The sequence below is a fragment of the Pristis pectinata genome, chromosome 3 (genome assembly GCF_009764475.1).
Source record: "Pristis pectinata isolate sPriPec2 chromosome 3, sPriPec2.1.pri, whole genome shotgun sequence".
In the NCBI taxonomy this organism is placed as follows: Eukaryota; Metazoa; Chordata; class Chondrichthyes; order Rhinopristiformes; family Pristidae; genus Pristis; species Pristis pectinata.
In genome coordinates this window covers 109,030,383-109,047,141 of record NC_067407.1, presented here as the reverse complement: position 1 = coordinate 109,047,141, position 16,759 = coordinate 109,030,383, and the positions used below count along the sequence as shown (strand labels likewise).

At 40.8% G+C, this 16,759-nt stretch overlaps 1 protein-coding gene across 3 annotated transcripts in view; it reads right to left on the bottom strand.

Moving 5' to 3' along the window:
* kctd3 (potassium channel tetramerization domain containing 3) overlaps window positions 1-16,759 on the bottom strand; it is a 71,497-nt gene that overhangs the window by 15,423 nt on the left and 39,315 nt on the right. For all 3 annotated transcript variants that reach the window (XM_052012016.1, XM_052012015.1, XM_052012017.1), the window contains exon 9: window positions 11,022-11,212. In XM_052012016.1, coding sequence (XP_051867976.1) covers window positions 11,022-11,212 — 191 coding nt within the window. The remainder of the gene's footprint in view (window positions 1-11,021; window positions 11,213-16,759) is intronic.

Genomic DNA, 16,759 nt, shown 5'->3' with positions numbered 1-16,759 from the left:
TAAAGGCCTGCAATTTTTGGTTTGGCTTGCTCTCTTAAAGGAAGCTAAACAATAATGACCAGCCTGCACATTTTTGCAATGTAACTGCAATCAGCGAGAAAACAAGTTACATTTATTTTCCCCTATATGTATTGAACTACAAAGAAAACAATAAATGCATGCAAAGCAGGAAGATATGGTAAAAATTTATCCACTACAGCATACCAACCCCTTCCATACAGGCAACCCACATATTACAGGGGCTTGCATTCTTAGAAAACAGCCTGTAATGTGATTTTCCATAATGCGAAACTGCGTCATCTGCACATGCATCAAGAAATGCAAGTTGGAAAGAAAGTAAATTTTGTATTTATTTACTTTCTTTTCCACATAAATTCTGTAAGAGCAAATTTTATTCTGCATCTCAAATTTCTGGGTAGCGATTGGTGAATTCTGGAAGGGAAAATGTGGGTAATGTGGGTGTTGCCTATGCTTGAATTAGGTCTCCTGTTTTGTTTAAGCAGCTGTGAAAGCTGCCAAAATAAAGTACTTCATGAATAATAATAGGAGTGTTGCTTTGAGGGCAGTAAAGTGCCCAGGGAAACAGCATGGGAGTTATTGCCACTTTAATTCTTAAACCCATTCCTATTCCAACCTATCTATCTGCTGCCTTCTCCTCTGCCACAGTGAGGCCCAACATAAACAGGAAGAACAACATCTTACCTTCTGTCCAGGCACTTTACAACCTTCCAGAATGAACACTGAATTTTCCATCCAGGCAAACCACTCTCTCATCATTTCCTGCTATCATGCTTATGTTCCTTTCTCGCCCTGTTTCTTTATGCTTTTATAATGTCATTTCTCATGCTCCTTATCGCTTTATCCGTCTTAACCAAACTCCATATAGTCTTTGGATTTGTACCTCACTCTTCCCTGAGCTCTTCTTAAACACTCCTACATTCATTTTCCATTTGTAAGGAAGGTCTCAAAGCACTTTTTTTTTTCTTTCCACGGATGCTGCTTGACTGACTGAATTCTTTCAGCATTTCTGTTTTTGTTTCAGATTCTAGCATTTGCAGTATAATTTGTTTTCATAAACAAGTCCTGCACATTTTGCAAAAACACTCTTTGCCAAGGAAGCTATTGGTACAACCAGATGAGAAGGAATTCAAATGCAATCCTTAATGTGATAAAAGCAAATATTACGCCTACTCATATGACTGACATTAATACAACTATGATATAATTCAAAAAGATTCACTTACCAATTTATATTGATCTGATTCATTATATTTCAAACACTGCATCAGATTTTAGATACTTTTCAAATCAGAAATGGTCAAAAGTGAACAAAAATGGTATCGATGGTATGACTTGAAACTCAATGAATAAAATATATTTAAAGTATATTACAATGATGAATTAGCCAGTTAATGTACTGACGTATGAAGTGTTCAATTCACAGAGTCACCTCCATTTTTTATATTTACTCTAAATGTCTCTATTGCTACGTTTTCATTACGACTATTGTCACACATACTGAGGTCTGATGTTTCACCAATATTGCAAAACCTCAGTCTAAATGAAGCATTTCATTAAATACCCAGACAACATAAAAATGAAAGATCACACTAGAAGCCACCAAATATATTACATTTCCAATTGTCTCAATCGGAACAAAATTTAGATGAATTTAAAAAAAGGCATTTCATCAATTTTCTTCTAGGCCAATATTTTTTTAAGATGAGTCTGAATATTCAAAATACAATCTTATATTTTTTATAATATAAAGTTATACCACAGTAGGAGAATCTTGATATTGAGAGTGGGATAGGGGAAAGAGCTCAAGAAGCCTTCGAGAAAGTTTTTAAAGAGGATTAGTACCAACTTGGTCAAATTTGCTGTTTAGTTTCAATACTTTTGAATTTGCGATTGTCTCCACATAAAACTCGTGCAGATCTATTGTAAGATCCAGCTGATGAATGGGGTGGATAATACCAAAAGCATCAGAAACAGCAGATTGTTGCTGACCCAACTACTATTGCACAAAGGGGATTATGACAGAGAAACAGCTTGCAGGAGACCACACCATATTCAGGGTATACAGCAAGAAGTTCAATTCCACCAATATTTCAGAACATCAATTCTCTGACTGTCACTCTGGATCATAGCAGGTCTTCATAATACCACTCAACAAGATCAAATGCCTGCTAAACCAAGGTGGACGTGACTATTAAGGACTACAGTCCTCAAGTTCTACACTTCAAGATTATTCTATGGATCTGCTGGAGAAATCCACAGAATTTCTCAGTCAGTCTCACAAACATACATGGCAACTAACAGATATCTTGTTTGCATGGCCTGTCATTTGCATCAATACTAAAGCAAAACACTATCTGAAATAAAATAAAACAAAACATATTCAAAAGGCCAGATGATTCACCTATCAGTAAGCAACTGGGGAACAGTGACCACAGCTCATTAACTTTCCGGATAGCTATAGCTAAGGACAGGTATGGGGCAAGTGGGAGGGTTTTAAATTGGAGTAGGGCTAATTATGAAAGCATAAGGCAGAAACTAGGCAGAGTAAACTGGGAACACCTTTTTGCTGGAAAGTCCACATTGAGCATGTGGAAAGTGTTTAAGGATCAAATACATAGGATACAGGATAAGTATGTCCTGATTAGAAGGAAGGACATGACTGGCAAAATAAGGTAACCTTGGATGTCCAGAGAAGTGATGAACTTAGTCAAGGGTTAAAAGGACAAGTACGTAGAGCTTCGGAAGTTAGGATCAGACAGAGCACGTGAGAACTATAGAGAAGCTAGAAATGAACTCAAGAAAGGAATTAGGAAAGCCAGGAGGGGTCACGAAAAGTCCTTAGCAAGTAGGATTAAGGAGAATCCAAAAGCATTCTATACCTATGTCAGGAATAAGAGGATAACGAGGGAAAGGGTAGGACCACTTAAGGATAAAGAAGGGAAATCTATGTTTGGATGCAGAGGATGTGGGTGAGGTTCTGAATGAGTATTTCTCTTCAGTACTTACCCAAGAAAGGGACATGCAGGACGTAGAAATTGGAACTGAGGGCGGAAACATGTTAGGGCATTTAGAGGTCGAAGAAGAGGTAGTGTTAGGTCTCCTAAACGGTATTAAGGTGGATAAGTCCCCGGGGCCCGATGGGATGTACCCTAGGTTACTAAGGGAGGCAAGAGGGGAAATTACTGGGATCTTGACCAGTATCTTTGTGTCCTCTTTGACTATGGGTGAAGTCCCGAAGGACTGGCGAGTGGCTAATGTTGTTCCCCTAATTAAAAAGGAACAAGGGAAAACCTGGGAACTATAGACTGGTGAGTCTCACGTCAGTTGTAAGGAAATTGCTGGAGAAAATTCTTAGCGATAGGATATACGAGCATCTGAAATCCAATGGCTTGATTAGGGAAAGCCAGCATGGCTTTGTGCGGGGCATGTCATGTCTTACTAACCTGACTGAGTTTTTTTGACAAGGTGACGAGAGAGATTGATGAAGGTAGAGCTATGGATGTCACCTATATGGACTTCAGTAAGGCATTTGACAAGGTCCCACATAATCGGTTAATCAAGAAAGTTCGGATACATGGGGTCAGTGGAGAATTGGCTGTGTGGATCCACAACTGGCTTGCCATAGAAGACAGAAGGTGATGGTTGAAGGGACTTATTCGGGCTGGAGGCCTGTGAGTAATGGTGTTCCACAGGGATCTGTGCTGGGACCTTTGCTGTTTGTGATGTACATAAATGACCTGGATGAGTATGTTGATGGGTGGGTTAGTATGTTTGCAGACAATACCAAGATTGGTGGAGTTGTGAATAGTGTAGAAGACTGGCGACGGATACAGCATGATATAGATCAGTTGCAGATGTGGGCAGAGAAATGGCAGATGGAGTTTAACCCAGATAAATGTGAGGTGTTTCACCTTGGTAGGACTAATGTCAAGAGGCAGTACACTCAGAAGGGCAATACCCTTAACAGTGTTGAAGAGCAGAGAGACCTTGGGGTGCAAGTCCATGACTTATTGAAAGTGGCTACACAGGTAAATAGGGTGGTTAAGGCTTATGGAATGCTTGCTTTCATTAATCGAGGTACTGAGTATAGGAGACAAGAAGTTATGATGCATCTCTATCGAACTCTGGTTAGGCTGCATTTAGAGTATTGCATGCAATTCTGGTCACCTCACTATAAGAAGGATGTCGAGGCTTTAGAGATGGTGCAGAGGAGTTTACTGGGATGCTGCCTGAATTAGAGGGCATGTGCTATCAGGAGAGGCTGGACAAACTTGGGCTCTTTTCTCTAGAGTGGTGGAGGCTGAGGGGTGATCTGTTGGAAGTGTATAAAATTATGAGGGCATAGATAGGGTGGACAAGCAGTATCTTTTCCCATTACTGAGGCGATCCAGTACCAGAGGGCATGCATTTAAGGTGAGTGGGGGTAGGTTCAGAACAGACATGAGGGGTACATTTTTTACTCAGAGAGTGGTGGATGCCTGGAATGCGTTGTCTGATAGGGTGGTGGAGGCAAATTCATTAGGGGCTTTTAAGAGGGGCTTGGATGGGCACATGAATGAGAGGAAAATAGAGGTATATGGGCATTCTGTAGGTAGGAGGGATTAACTAGGTCAGCACAACACTGTGGGCCGAAGGGCCTGTTCTGTCCCATGTTCTATGTTAAAATACTTCAGTTTTCATTAACTTTACCATCAATGAGGCAAATCAGAAAAACAGGGTGCTGTGTTTGTGGCCTAGCTTTCCACAGATGTAGGTACAGATCAACCACACTCTGCCTGTCAAGCACCCCCAGAGCACTCAGGAATACCTACTATTTGGAAGATGTTCCAAATCATTAATGGCCGACAATCATAGGAAGATGTTTCCCTAGTTGTGCAGCTATTTACACCATCTGATGTATTCACACCTCTAAACAGATCTACATGCTTGCTGCTCAAGGACAAAAGGGATATTGCAAAGATGCACTTTACATCTCTTGAACAAGGATTACTGCTTTGATCTGCCCCCACTTCCAAGCTGCATGCCAACATTGTCTCTCCCGTGTGCTTTCCACACTTCCCTCCTATGAACCGCTTTGCACTCTTCTGCACATCAGTGAGGTACTTAACAGCCAAGGATATATAATTTATTCAAGGGGCATTCATAGTGCTTGTCCACATTTGATACTGTAAGTAGCCAGGTCATTCTTTCTGCTGATGATATTGTTACAAAAGCCTGCTAGATCATGCTCTTCAAGCATGGGACATAATCCTTCAATATCTCCACGAGTGTAAATATTTCCATGAGTGTACAGTCTGGCTGAGGTATTTGATAGCACCTCACACATTTAGTGCTGTTGCTTGAAAAAGTCCAGGGCATGAATTGAATGTACAGAGAACAGGGAAGATTTAATAGTGTACTATTACAGAGAGGCATAATATTGGATCAAAAAGTTAAATATTAGTGATGGCTGGTGAGATAACCAATGAATGCCAGACATGATGGGTGCATCTATAACGTAACCTGGGTAAACATGAAAAACACAGTGACAGGATTGGATTAGTACACAAATCAGATGTAGTGGAATATGCCACTGTGTTCACTTCCTGATCTAATGAAGTTGTTAAATTGTTTGCACCACTGAATGAACACAAGAACAGATCACATTCCTGGTGCTCACACCTACAGTCATCTCCACCCCCACCTTCCTGATAATCAGCAAAGGATAATTCTACCATTTGTAAGGAATTATCATCTCCCCATTCAATCTTACAGCCTGCAGTGTGACATTCTGCAAGGTGTCACAGTGTCTTTGGAGCATCCTTGGTGCATTTAGTGTCCTTTTGCCACTATTCATTTGCAGTTCAGGATCCTTAAAATATAATGTTTGTGATGTGTCTTTAAATACCAGAGCTAAAATCAACCTTGTGGATTGCCATCACATCCAGATCATTTACCCAATAAACTCAGAAATAACATTACTGGTGCAGATGACTAAAAGCTGCTACAATAATCGTATCGCCAAAACTAAACACTGCCACTTCCTGCATACCCAACCCCTGTACCCAGCATGTCAAGAAGTTAAAAATCAATTCAATATTTTACCTACTAAACAGCACAGCAAAATTGAAACATGAACACAATCCTTATCGCATATAATGGGCTTTCTTGTTTTAAGATTTTCATACTTTTAATGATGATCAATGATATCATCTGAATTTGCATTTTCCAGAAGTTTCCCTTAGTTGCTGTCAATGTTTAAAGCTAAGCAGAACTTGCTGAGGGGGTGATTTAAGCTAAGTCAGTCGAACTTTTAAACTGGTAAGTACTTAACTGAGTTAACTAGTTGGGCTATATGCAATTGGAATCTGTAGTAATGACATTGCAGACTATCCATGAAAGTAGAGTGTGCTGGAGACAATGTAAAGGTAGCAATTGTTACTGTATTATAAAGCATGAAAGAGTATTTTAGTCGCAGAATAAACTAAGTAGCACACAAATCTAGTGGACCATTCTGCAGTTTTTTCTCCATTGTATATTCATGAAAACATTAACACAGTGCAATTTCTCATTTCTATTAACTATATATTGCATTGAGACTTCAAACTTCTATTATGACTGTCGCTTCAGCAGATTTTCCAACTTATACTGAAGTGCGAGCACCAATTTGAACTTTCACAGTAAGGTGTATAATTAAAAAAGGCAACTTCAACCATTAAAAAGTTTTAAAAGCCCAGTTGGTGCTTTTCTCGCTTTTGTCTCTTGATGAAAGTCAATGTCATTGTCACAGTATTTGGCTTTACTACATGCAATTTAAGCACATCACTTTTTAAATCTATAAAACAATTCTCCTATGATGTACATACAGAAACAACTTGAAAGAAGCATTTTAAAATTATGAAACTCACTTAAAAGAGGATCAACCTCTTCTGAGCAAAATTATGAAGATACTTCTAACATTCCTGCAGGAACGTCCACCATGTTTAATTCCACTTTCAGCCTCATGCACGTCAAGTGTCATAAATATTCATGCCAATTAAATAATGCTACAATTTGCATGAACATCTGTTGTGCATATTAAGCCTCCTTTTGCCAATTGTGTGTTGACAACTGGTAACTTGTAATAAATTCACCTGGGGAGAGGAACCATCTCCCAAGCCCAGCAAAGGAATGACAACCTTACAGGCAGGCACGGTAATGGTGATCACTTACTTTAATTTATTTTCAAAATATGCATTAGAAGCTATTCTGAAATAGATTTGGGTTGACACCTAAATCTGCTCATTTGCTGGATTTGTCCCTATAGAAATCTCCACTGCAGTTCACAGCAAAGAAACAATACATGTGAAAAATGCAGAATCAGGAATTTTCAGAAACTTCTCCCTCTTCAGGAACCTTAAATTTACGGAAGAAGTAAACAGCCACAAAATTCACAAAGGCAAAACACCAAAGAACTGGAAAAATAAATTATAAACAGAAAATAATAAGGAAGGCAGTGAGCTGGATATTTCAGAACTCAAAGAAAGTTAATAGGAAAAAAATTCCGTGGGTAGCCTGCCAAATTATCTTGTATGCAATACGACTTTTTCAATAGCTGTCCCGAAGATGGTGAGTTGCTAAACTGTCTTTCCATGGGTGAAAGCTCTCAGGTTCCTGTCAAGTAGGCATTCTCATCAGGTGACATTGCACAGTATTTGCTCGTAAAGCAATAGTTACTGCAGTACAATTATGCCAATACCTGACCTTATAAAATGTACAAGTTACAGCACATATTATTAATGGATAGCATTAGAACAAGCTGACCTTTCCTTCCCTCCAACAGGGGTATGGCCAACTGCTTCACTCATGTAGCTACCAGAAATATCAGCAGAGAAAAAAAAGCTTAAGTTTCCAACACTACAGCCTCAGAAATCAATACTTTTAGATTATCAGAAGATGACAGTTCACAAAAAGTTACCTAATCATTGGTGCACAATTGTTCTTACTCTAAATATCATAAATGCTGGTAGAACTCTAACAGAACATATCCTTTTGTTCTACCACAATAAAATGACAAATGACAAAAACTAAAGGTGCTGTATAAATTGCAACAAACTAACATGTTAAAAAGATCTATCACAATTAAAAGGCAAGTCTTAATGTCCAACACAACAGTCGGTGGGGTGCTGGAACAACTTATCGAGGGGCGCTGGCAACCCCTGGCGTTCTTCAGCAAGCACCTGCGGCAGCCTGAACTGAAGTACAGTGTTTTCAACCGGGAGCTGTTGGCACTATACCCAGCAATCCGACATTTCAGGTACTTTTTAAGACGGCAGGCCGTTCACCGCATTCATGGACCACAAACGACGGACCTTCGCATTCACGAAGGTGTCCAATCCCTGGTCGGCCCGTCAGCAGTGACATCTGTCCTATATCTCGGAGTACACGACGGACATCCAGTATGTCTCGGGGAAGGACAATGTCATGGCCGACGCACTCTCCGGACCAGCTATTAAGGCCCCATCCTAAGGCGTGGACTACGCAGCTCTAGCGGAGGCACAGCAGGCGGACGATGAGTTGCCCAGCTACAGGACTGCAGCCTCGGGCTTGCAGCCCGATGGGAGGACCCAGGTGGGAGGACCCTCCTATGTGACATAGCTACCGGCCAACCCCGCCCCATCGTCCCGGCAGCCTGGCGGCGGCAAGTTTTCGACTCCATCCACGGTTTGACGCACCCACCCATTAGGATAACCGTCCGGATGATCTCCAGCAGGTTCGTGCGGCACGGACTTCGCAAACAGGTCAGCGAGTGAGCCAAAACGTGCATGCAGTGTCAAACAGCCAAGGCACAGCGGCACACCAAGGCCCCGCCGCAGCGGTTTGAATCCACCCACCGGAGGTTCGACCACATTCATGTGGATATCGTGGGGCCCCTGCCTGTGTCAAGAGGAGCGCGGTCCCTCCTCACTATGGTGGACCGGTTCACGAGATAGCCAGAGGCGGCCCCGCTCACTGACGCCACCGCCGATTCCTGCACCCGAGTGCTAATCACGACCTGGGTGGCACGTTTCAGGGTACCGGCCCACATTACCTCCGACAGAGGCGCCCAGTTCACCTCCGGCCTGTGGCCGACTGTGGCCAACCTGTTGGGAGCACGTTTACACCACACAACCGCCTACCACTCACAGTCGAATGGGCTGGTGGAACGTTTCCACCGCCACTTAAAGTCGGCTCTCATGGCCCGCCTGAAAGGGCCTAACTGGGTGGACGAGCTCCCCTGGGTCCTGATGGGAATCCGCACTGCACCCAAAGAGGACCTGCATGCCTTGTCGGCTGAGCTGGTGTACGGCACACCCCTGGTCGTCCCAGGAGAGTTCATACCAGCCCCAAGGGGGCGAGAGGAAGAACCAGCAGCAGTCCTAGACAGACTACACGATAGGCTCGGCAACCTGGCCCCCATTCCGACTTCACGACATGGACGAACCCTGACCTTGCGTACCGAAAGACCTGCAGGACTGTAAGTTTGTCTCTTGTTCAAAGGGGACGCACACTGGACACTGCTACAGCGTCCGTACGAGGGGCCATTCAAAGTGCTGAGGAACAACGGGTCCACGTACGTTCTGGACATTGGGGGGGGGAAAGAGGGAAATTTTCACGGTGGACCGGCTCAAACCGGCCCACCGGCTCAAACCGGCCCACGTGGACTTATCGCAGACTGTCGAGGCTCAGGCTCCACGGCACAGGGGCAGATCACCCAAACAGCAACTGCCCCAGACCGTAGACCTTGGGGGGTGTATCGCCGGTTCTGGGGGGGAGGGGTTTATGTGGCGACCCACCTTCAAGACAAGCGAACCGGCTCCGAAATCGGAGTGCACGTCAGCAGGAAGGCCAGCCGCAAAATGGCACCAAGCCGCCTTCTCCAACAGCGAGGGGAGAAAGCCCACGCGCAGGAAGAGTTCGGTGACGCACTGCGGGCGTCACTTCCGCCCAGAGAGGGCGGGACGTTAACAGGTTTAAAAAAGCTAGTTTGGCAAGTTGAAATAAATTCAGTCTCCAGTTCAACCCTCTGACTGTGTGCTTTTATTCTTTGCTCAGTGTGTAGCACTTCACTTCAGTATCAAGCAGGAGGAGGTTTACAAAAAGTTCCAGAGTCTATGGCTGTGATGACTATTGGTTTTACTTTGAATGCCGCAGTAAACATCTGTCCTTAACCTGATGACAGCTAAATATACAACACTAAATATTGAAAATATTAAAGCAACAGATGAAAAGGGGACATAGGTCTGGAGAAATATATGGAGTGGGATGGATTAAATTTCATATACTTGGTTTACAGTCTCCTGGAATTTAGAAGGTTGAGTTGTTTGCTAAGTGAGGTCTTTAAAGAGAGAGAGGGATTCCATAAGCCATGTACAGTAAGATTAATTCCTCTCTCAAAAGTAATGAAAACCCAGAACTCTCTTTTTCAGGACATCTTGATCAAACCTTGTAAGGAAATGTATATTTAGGGATATGCAGTAATAGTGGGTAAATGGAGCAGGTCATCTGTGATCTAACTGACTGGCAGACCAGAGTTCACAGGATTAAAAGGCCATGTCTGTTCCCATTTCTCCATGCTCCTAGTGGTGATAGGACAAAAAATACAAACCACACACTTGTGGATAGATTGGAACTAGTGCAAGAAGACTGATAAAGTAGCAGTGCTTGAGGTAATAAAAATGTGGATACTATTCCAATGGTTGCAAGAGCTTTCCTCAACCTAAGTTAGGATCACCAACAAGTACATCCCACTTCATTCATGAATAATTTTAGTTATTCATATTGGACTTTTCTCAGGCTATGTTCAAGATTTATTGAATGGTAAGATTAATCATCTGGATTGTTCTCTCGGTACAGGCTGGATTCATGCCATGTTAAAAGGTGTGAAAACAGAAGGAGTGCATTCGTTCATCTCTGACAACTCAAAATTAAATTGCAAACAGCTGCATCCCCGAATTAATTAAAACAAATTTTGTATTCTCCCACAATTTTGTAGTACGTACCGATTTCATTGCCACTGCCTCCATCCTGAATACTCCACAGAATTATACTGCTATCAGATGCTACAGCTACCATCTTGTCTTTATCACCAAGTGGTCCACCAACAACTTTAGCATTTACTGCAACTCGTTCTATTGTCCAGTCAAGGTAAGGGCTCGTAAATACTTGCTGCCACCCAGAAGACTCCTTAATTCTAGAAATAAACACAAAACGTTATTCAGTAGAGGATCCAACATTGTGTATACACTGCTTCCACAGAGATCTAGTAATATAAATTATTGTCACAAAGGCTTTAGAGTGATTCCACATATCAAGGACTTCATTATATGTGTGTGTATATAGTATATATATACAATATATATAAAAATTATGGAAACTTTATATAATTTAGAGAACTCAATATCTAACTGAAATTTTCAAGACTATTGTCTATATTTCAAGACTATTCAAAGGAATTAATAAAACTGATAGAATGCCATTGCTACAAGTTGAAACATCAGAGAACGTAAATTAAAAATTAGAACGTTTGAAGCAGCAAGGGAAGTGAAGTTGAGATTAAATAAGGAACGTGAAGGTCTCTAAAGAGGGATACATTTCTGGAGAAAGTGGGGACTGAATGTCTTTGTAAAATAGCCAGTTTCTAGAAATTCAGATGTTAAAATTCAAATAGAGTGGACTGCAGTCCCTGATCCCATATAAAGTGCTCCATTACACAACTGTCAGCCTGAAGTTTCTTTTTCAAATTTGACCATGCTTTACTGATCTGTTAGTAGTAACAGTGGTTAGGAGTGGTTTTCATCACCTAACACTGTAATCAGCTTTCACTGGTATCCAATGAGGAGACATTCTTGGAAACAGGCAAAAAGAATAGTATTTATTAGCTGCTCTTACTTTTGTGGTGTATCTAAACATTGATTGTTAATCTTTCAATTTTATTCTGGTTACCCACTACTATCTCACCAATAAAATCTTTAAGATGTTAAGTTTTTTTTAAACTATTACTACAAGAAAATTATACCTCTGTCCATGAGTCCTCATTTTTTTTAAATATATACTTTATGTACCAATTTGCAGCCATTCCTTAGCAAGTTCAGCTCCTCATTATGCCTAACAATGATTTTAAAAATTGCCAACCCAGACTGATCACATTTCTAACCTCTACACTAGTAATCCTTTTCACTGATATTTGAAATTGCTCTTTTGATCATTCACTCTTATCTCTTGGATGCATGCAAGTATAACACTTTCCATTTACTTACCAGCCTAGGGTTTGCAAGCAGCATAACTCACCAGCTGCACCTGTTTAAAATAATGCTCCGGCCTACTGGACAAGCCTCTTGACCTTAATTGCTAAACCGTAAACCACAACCACCAGCCAACAAGCTAATTCATAATTACGGAAGTAACTGTTCACTGAATGACCTTTTAATCCTCCCACTACAATACAGACTTTGATCCCACTGCTAAAACACTAAGCATATCATGAATTTGCAGCCAATAACTAGGGCACATACATCAAAGCTACTTCTCTGTGTCACTGCTACAACCATCAGCTCCTTTCTGCTGGTTACAATCTAGTCTACTTTCTCGAAGAACACCGGAACAGGAGTAGGCCACGTGGCCCCTCAAGCCTGCCCTGTCATTCAAAATGGTCATGACTGATCTCCTCTTCTGTGCCAGCTCGTCATAACCCTTAATTCCTCCGTCTCCACCTTAAATGTATCTATGATCTGCCTTCCACCACCATCAGGGGTAGAGAATTCCAGAGATTCATTAGCCTGAGAGAAGAATTTGTCCACAGTCAATGATTTCTTTCTTTCTTATACTGCATCACATACACTTCTTCTTACCCTACCTTTCCCTCTTGGTCCCGTCACATTTTTCTGCTCTGTTTTCCTTGTTCCTATTATAGGGTTGAGTCCTTTGACTGATCCTCCACTAAGCTCCACTCTCACCCACCATATTCATGGCAAAAGTCTTTACTCCAGTTTCCAATGTAGGCAGCACAAGGACTACCCTTACCCTACCAACTGCAACCACAACAAATTAAACTATCCTGATCCAATGTTGTTCTCCCAACTATGCTCAATAATACAATTAATTATGCCACCCTCAAATATCAATGTAGCCACACTGCAGTAACCTGCCATACATAAACAATCAGATGAATTTGTTCAGAGTACTGGTTATTAATACGCAATGTTTTAAAAAATATAAAGAAAATGTTAAAAACTAATGAATTCTCAATGACTAGACTGCTGGATCAGCAATTAACTCTTCTGTTTTAAGTAACTGCACTGATTTTATTCCTCACTCCCTTGTTCCCTCACAGCAAGAATTTCAAGAGAAATCCAATCTGATAATTATTACTTAAAATAACTTTATATTTGTTTATATACATTCTGAACTTCCTTCATTTCTACCTTTAGAAACTGCATGGTCCATCATAAAGCAATGATTACACTCCCTGCTGAGCTTACACGTTAACAGCAGTCTTTCTTGGATGGTATACAAAAGAGTGGAGGAGCTAGGAGCACAGCAATGAAATGGTGCAAGGGGAGGGGGATGAGGAGCACATGGGGAGGAGGATGAGGAGCACATGGGGAGGAGCTCCTGTGCTGAAGGTCATCAACCTGAAGCATCAACTTTGTTTCTCTCTCTAAGATGCTCCCTCATCTGCTGAGCACTTCCAGCATTTTCTGTTTTTAATTTGAGAGGGGTTCAGATCAGAGTTGGATTGCCGTTTGTTTCCTATCTGGTATATGATAACCATTCCAGAGTCAGCTTCACAGCAATGCAAAGGACGCAATTCGATCTCAGATCAAATCCAGGTCCAAGAGGAGCTGCATATCCAAAATGAAACTGGTTCCCAATAGTTACATGGCAGTAGAACTGCACAAACTGGCAGTGCCCCAAGCCAGTGGCTGGGCAGAAAATCAAATTGATCACAGGTTTCAGTCAGAAGAGCCAAGTTGATCTTTATTCCATAATAAGGCAAGATTGTGACTTCTCTTCCTTTTCTCTCTCCCTCCATACTTTCTGTTCTCCTTCCTTCTCTCTCTCACCCCTTTCTCAAAACTTGTTTACCCAGATGCTATCCTGCAAGCCACCTGGTCGTTGAGTATACCAAACCAAAAACTCATTCAGTCTGACAGTTTGTTCCAATTGTGTAAACCAAAAAAAAAATCATGGTATGTTTATCTTAATTCCTTTCTTGGGGTCATTTTAATAACAACAAATTACTTTGCTTGGGAAAGGCAGCTGAGGCAAAGCCTTGGGGCTGGGTTTACATTAAAATAAAGCTGATCAGATTTATTTTCATTGGGACAAGTTTAATCAGGTGGACTTCAGGACAACAAGGAATCCTCATATAAAATTGGATCACTGGAGGTTAGTACCAAAAACAGGGCTTTCAGATAACCAGAACTTATAATGGTGGAGTAAATAGTATTATTTAAATGTGAACAGTGGTAGCTTACAGGAATTCCAAAATATTTCCCAGCTAATCTTTGAGAAACTGAGATCCTTTACACTTCCTGATATCTGTGGGCTTCATGTAAATCTTATTCATCAGTACCTAAAGCCTACATTGGCACAGAGTCAGCAATATTTGTCTTGATATTCCACTTACCCCATAAGAACTTGCATTCAGAAACACAGAGGCAAAGAATACAAAAGCGGTAATATCATGTTGAAACTGTACAGAACACTGATTAGGCAGTAACTGAAATACAGCATCCAATTCAGGTCACAAGAAAAAAGTGAAGGTCTCAGAGTGTGCTGAAAAGATTTAAATGATTCTAGGGTCTTGGGATTTCAAACAGAATGCTAGATTTGAAACGATGAGTTCGGTTCAGCTTGGAATAAAGAAGGATGGGAGGAAATTTGACGGAGGTGCACGAGTGATTGTGATTGGGTAAATAGGTCCCTTTAGCATCGACCGGGGAAAACAGATTTAAAGTTTTGGAACACAAGGGCAATGTGAGGGAAATCTTATTTACTGAGAATGATTCTGATTTGGAAACAGAATTAACTGTAACTAGCGTGTCAAAAGAGAACTGGATAGGCACATGAGACAAATTTGCCAGGATATAAGAGAGCAGGGGAAGTGGATTGCTCTATTAAAAACTTGCCTAGGCTTGAGGGGCTGGATTGCCTGCTCCTGTGCCTTAATTCTATCAAACATTAGCCTTTGAGGAATATCACAGTAAGAAAGTACACCATGCAAAATTCTTAACTTTATCAACTGTACATTCAAACTATTCAAAAGAGAGAACACAGTTAAAAATCATTTCAAGAATATGCAAAATCCTTCACAGCACGTTGTTCTCTACAATATTGTTTTGATCGTTCATCAACACTTTGCTTCATTTTCCCCAGATGTCCTGCAATATTTAAGTCATTTATGGGAACTTTCACCTTAAAATAAAAGCTATTTATCTTAGAAATATATGGGCTATGGATTGTGCGACATTGACTTCAATAATGTAAGAGAAATTCAAATTGCCAGTACATCTAAGAATTAAAATACAAGGACCAGGAAAACAATTGAAAATGAAGATAGGGTAGATAGTCAAAATCTTTTTCCCATGGTAAGGGTGTCAAAAACAGAAGGGCATAGGTTTAAGGTGAGAGGAAAGAGTTTTAAAGAAGATCTGAGGGCAAGTTTTTTGTTACATAGAGTGTGGTTGATATCTGGGATACTCTGTTTGAGGAAATCAAATCAAACATGGATATACAACTACTGTATTAAAAGAGGCATTTAGATGGACAGTTAAACAGGCAAGGCATAGAAGGATACAATCCTAATGCAGGCAAATGGATTCATGTAGATTGGCAAAATGGTTGGCATAGATTTGGTGGGCCCAAGGATCCTTTTCTATGCTGTACAACTCTATCACTCTATGATTTCCATTTTCTGCTGTTACATTGTGACCAGACAGAATACAAAAGGCATTTCTAAGGAGTTGTGTAAAATACAACATCCTAATGGATTCACTTTTTCCTCAACAATTTATGCACAAGTTTACTGTATTTTCATTATGTCAGCACATAATACATTTTGTTTTAATTATTTATTGGCAACCCACAACTTCTTCAAATGGAAAGGCTTGCTAGATAATTTAGAAGGCAGCTAAGGATCACAAATAGCCACACCAGATAGGAACAGCAGATCTCCTTCTTTGAAGGACATAAATGAGCAAGCTTTTATTTCCCTGCTGGATTTGTAAAACAGTTATCATTATTGATATTTACTTTCTATTTAATATTTTTAAAGAAATATAAAAATGGTTGCATTTGAATTCCTCAGCTGCTCTAGTTGAATCAGAACTCAAAGATCATTGGATTATTTATTTGGGTTCTGGGTTACTAGCCCAGCAACATAACCATATTACCACACCCACTTAACGTACCTGTGAATACAGGTCATCCAAGTTTATAGCCTGAAGCTGAATTGGGCATATTACTGAAACCAAAATTAAAGAGATATACATGAGGAAACTCATGAAACAAGTGGAGTTAGGGATTGATTTTAGAGATGCTGAGTGTTTGTGTGAGGTGACTGCAACAGCCATGAGATGTTAGTTAATTCTTGAAGTATTCCCAGAAGGTCAAGTGCATGAGGCACCAATTCCGGTAGAATGATACACTGAATTGAAAGTTCAAACAGTGTAGGTTGGGACTGGTATAGTCTTGATTAGATCATAGATCTAGAACAAAAAATCTTTATGCAGAACAT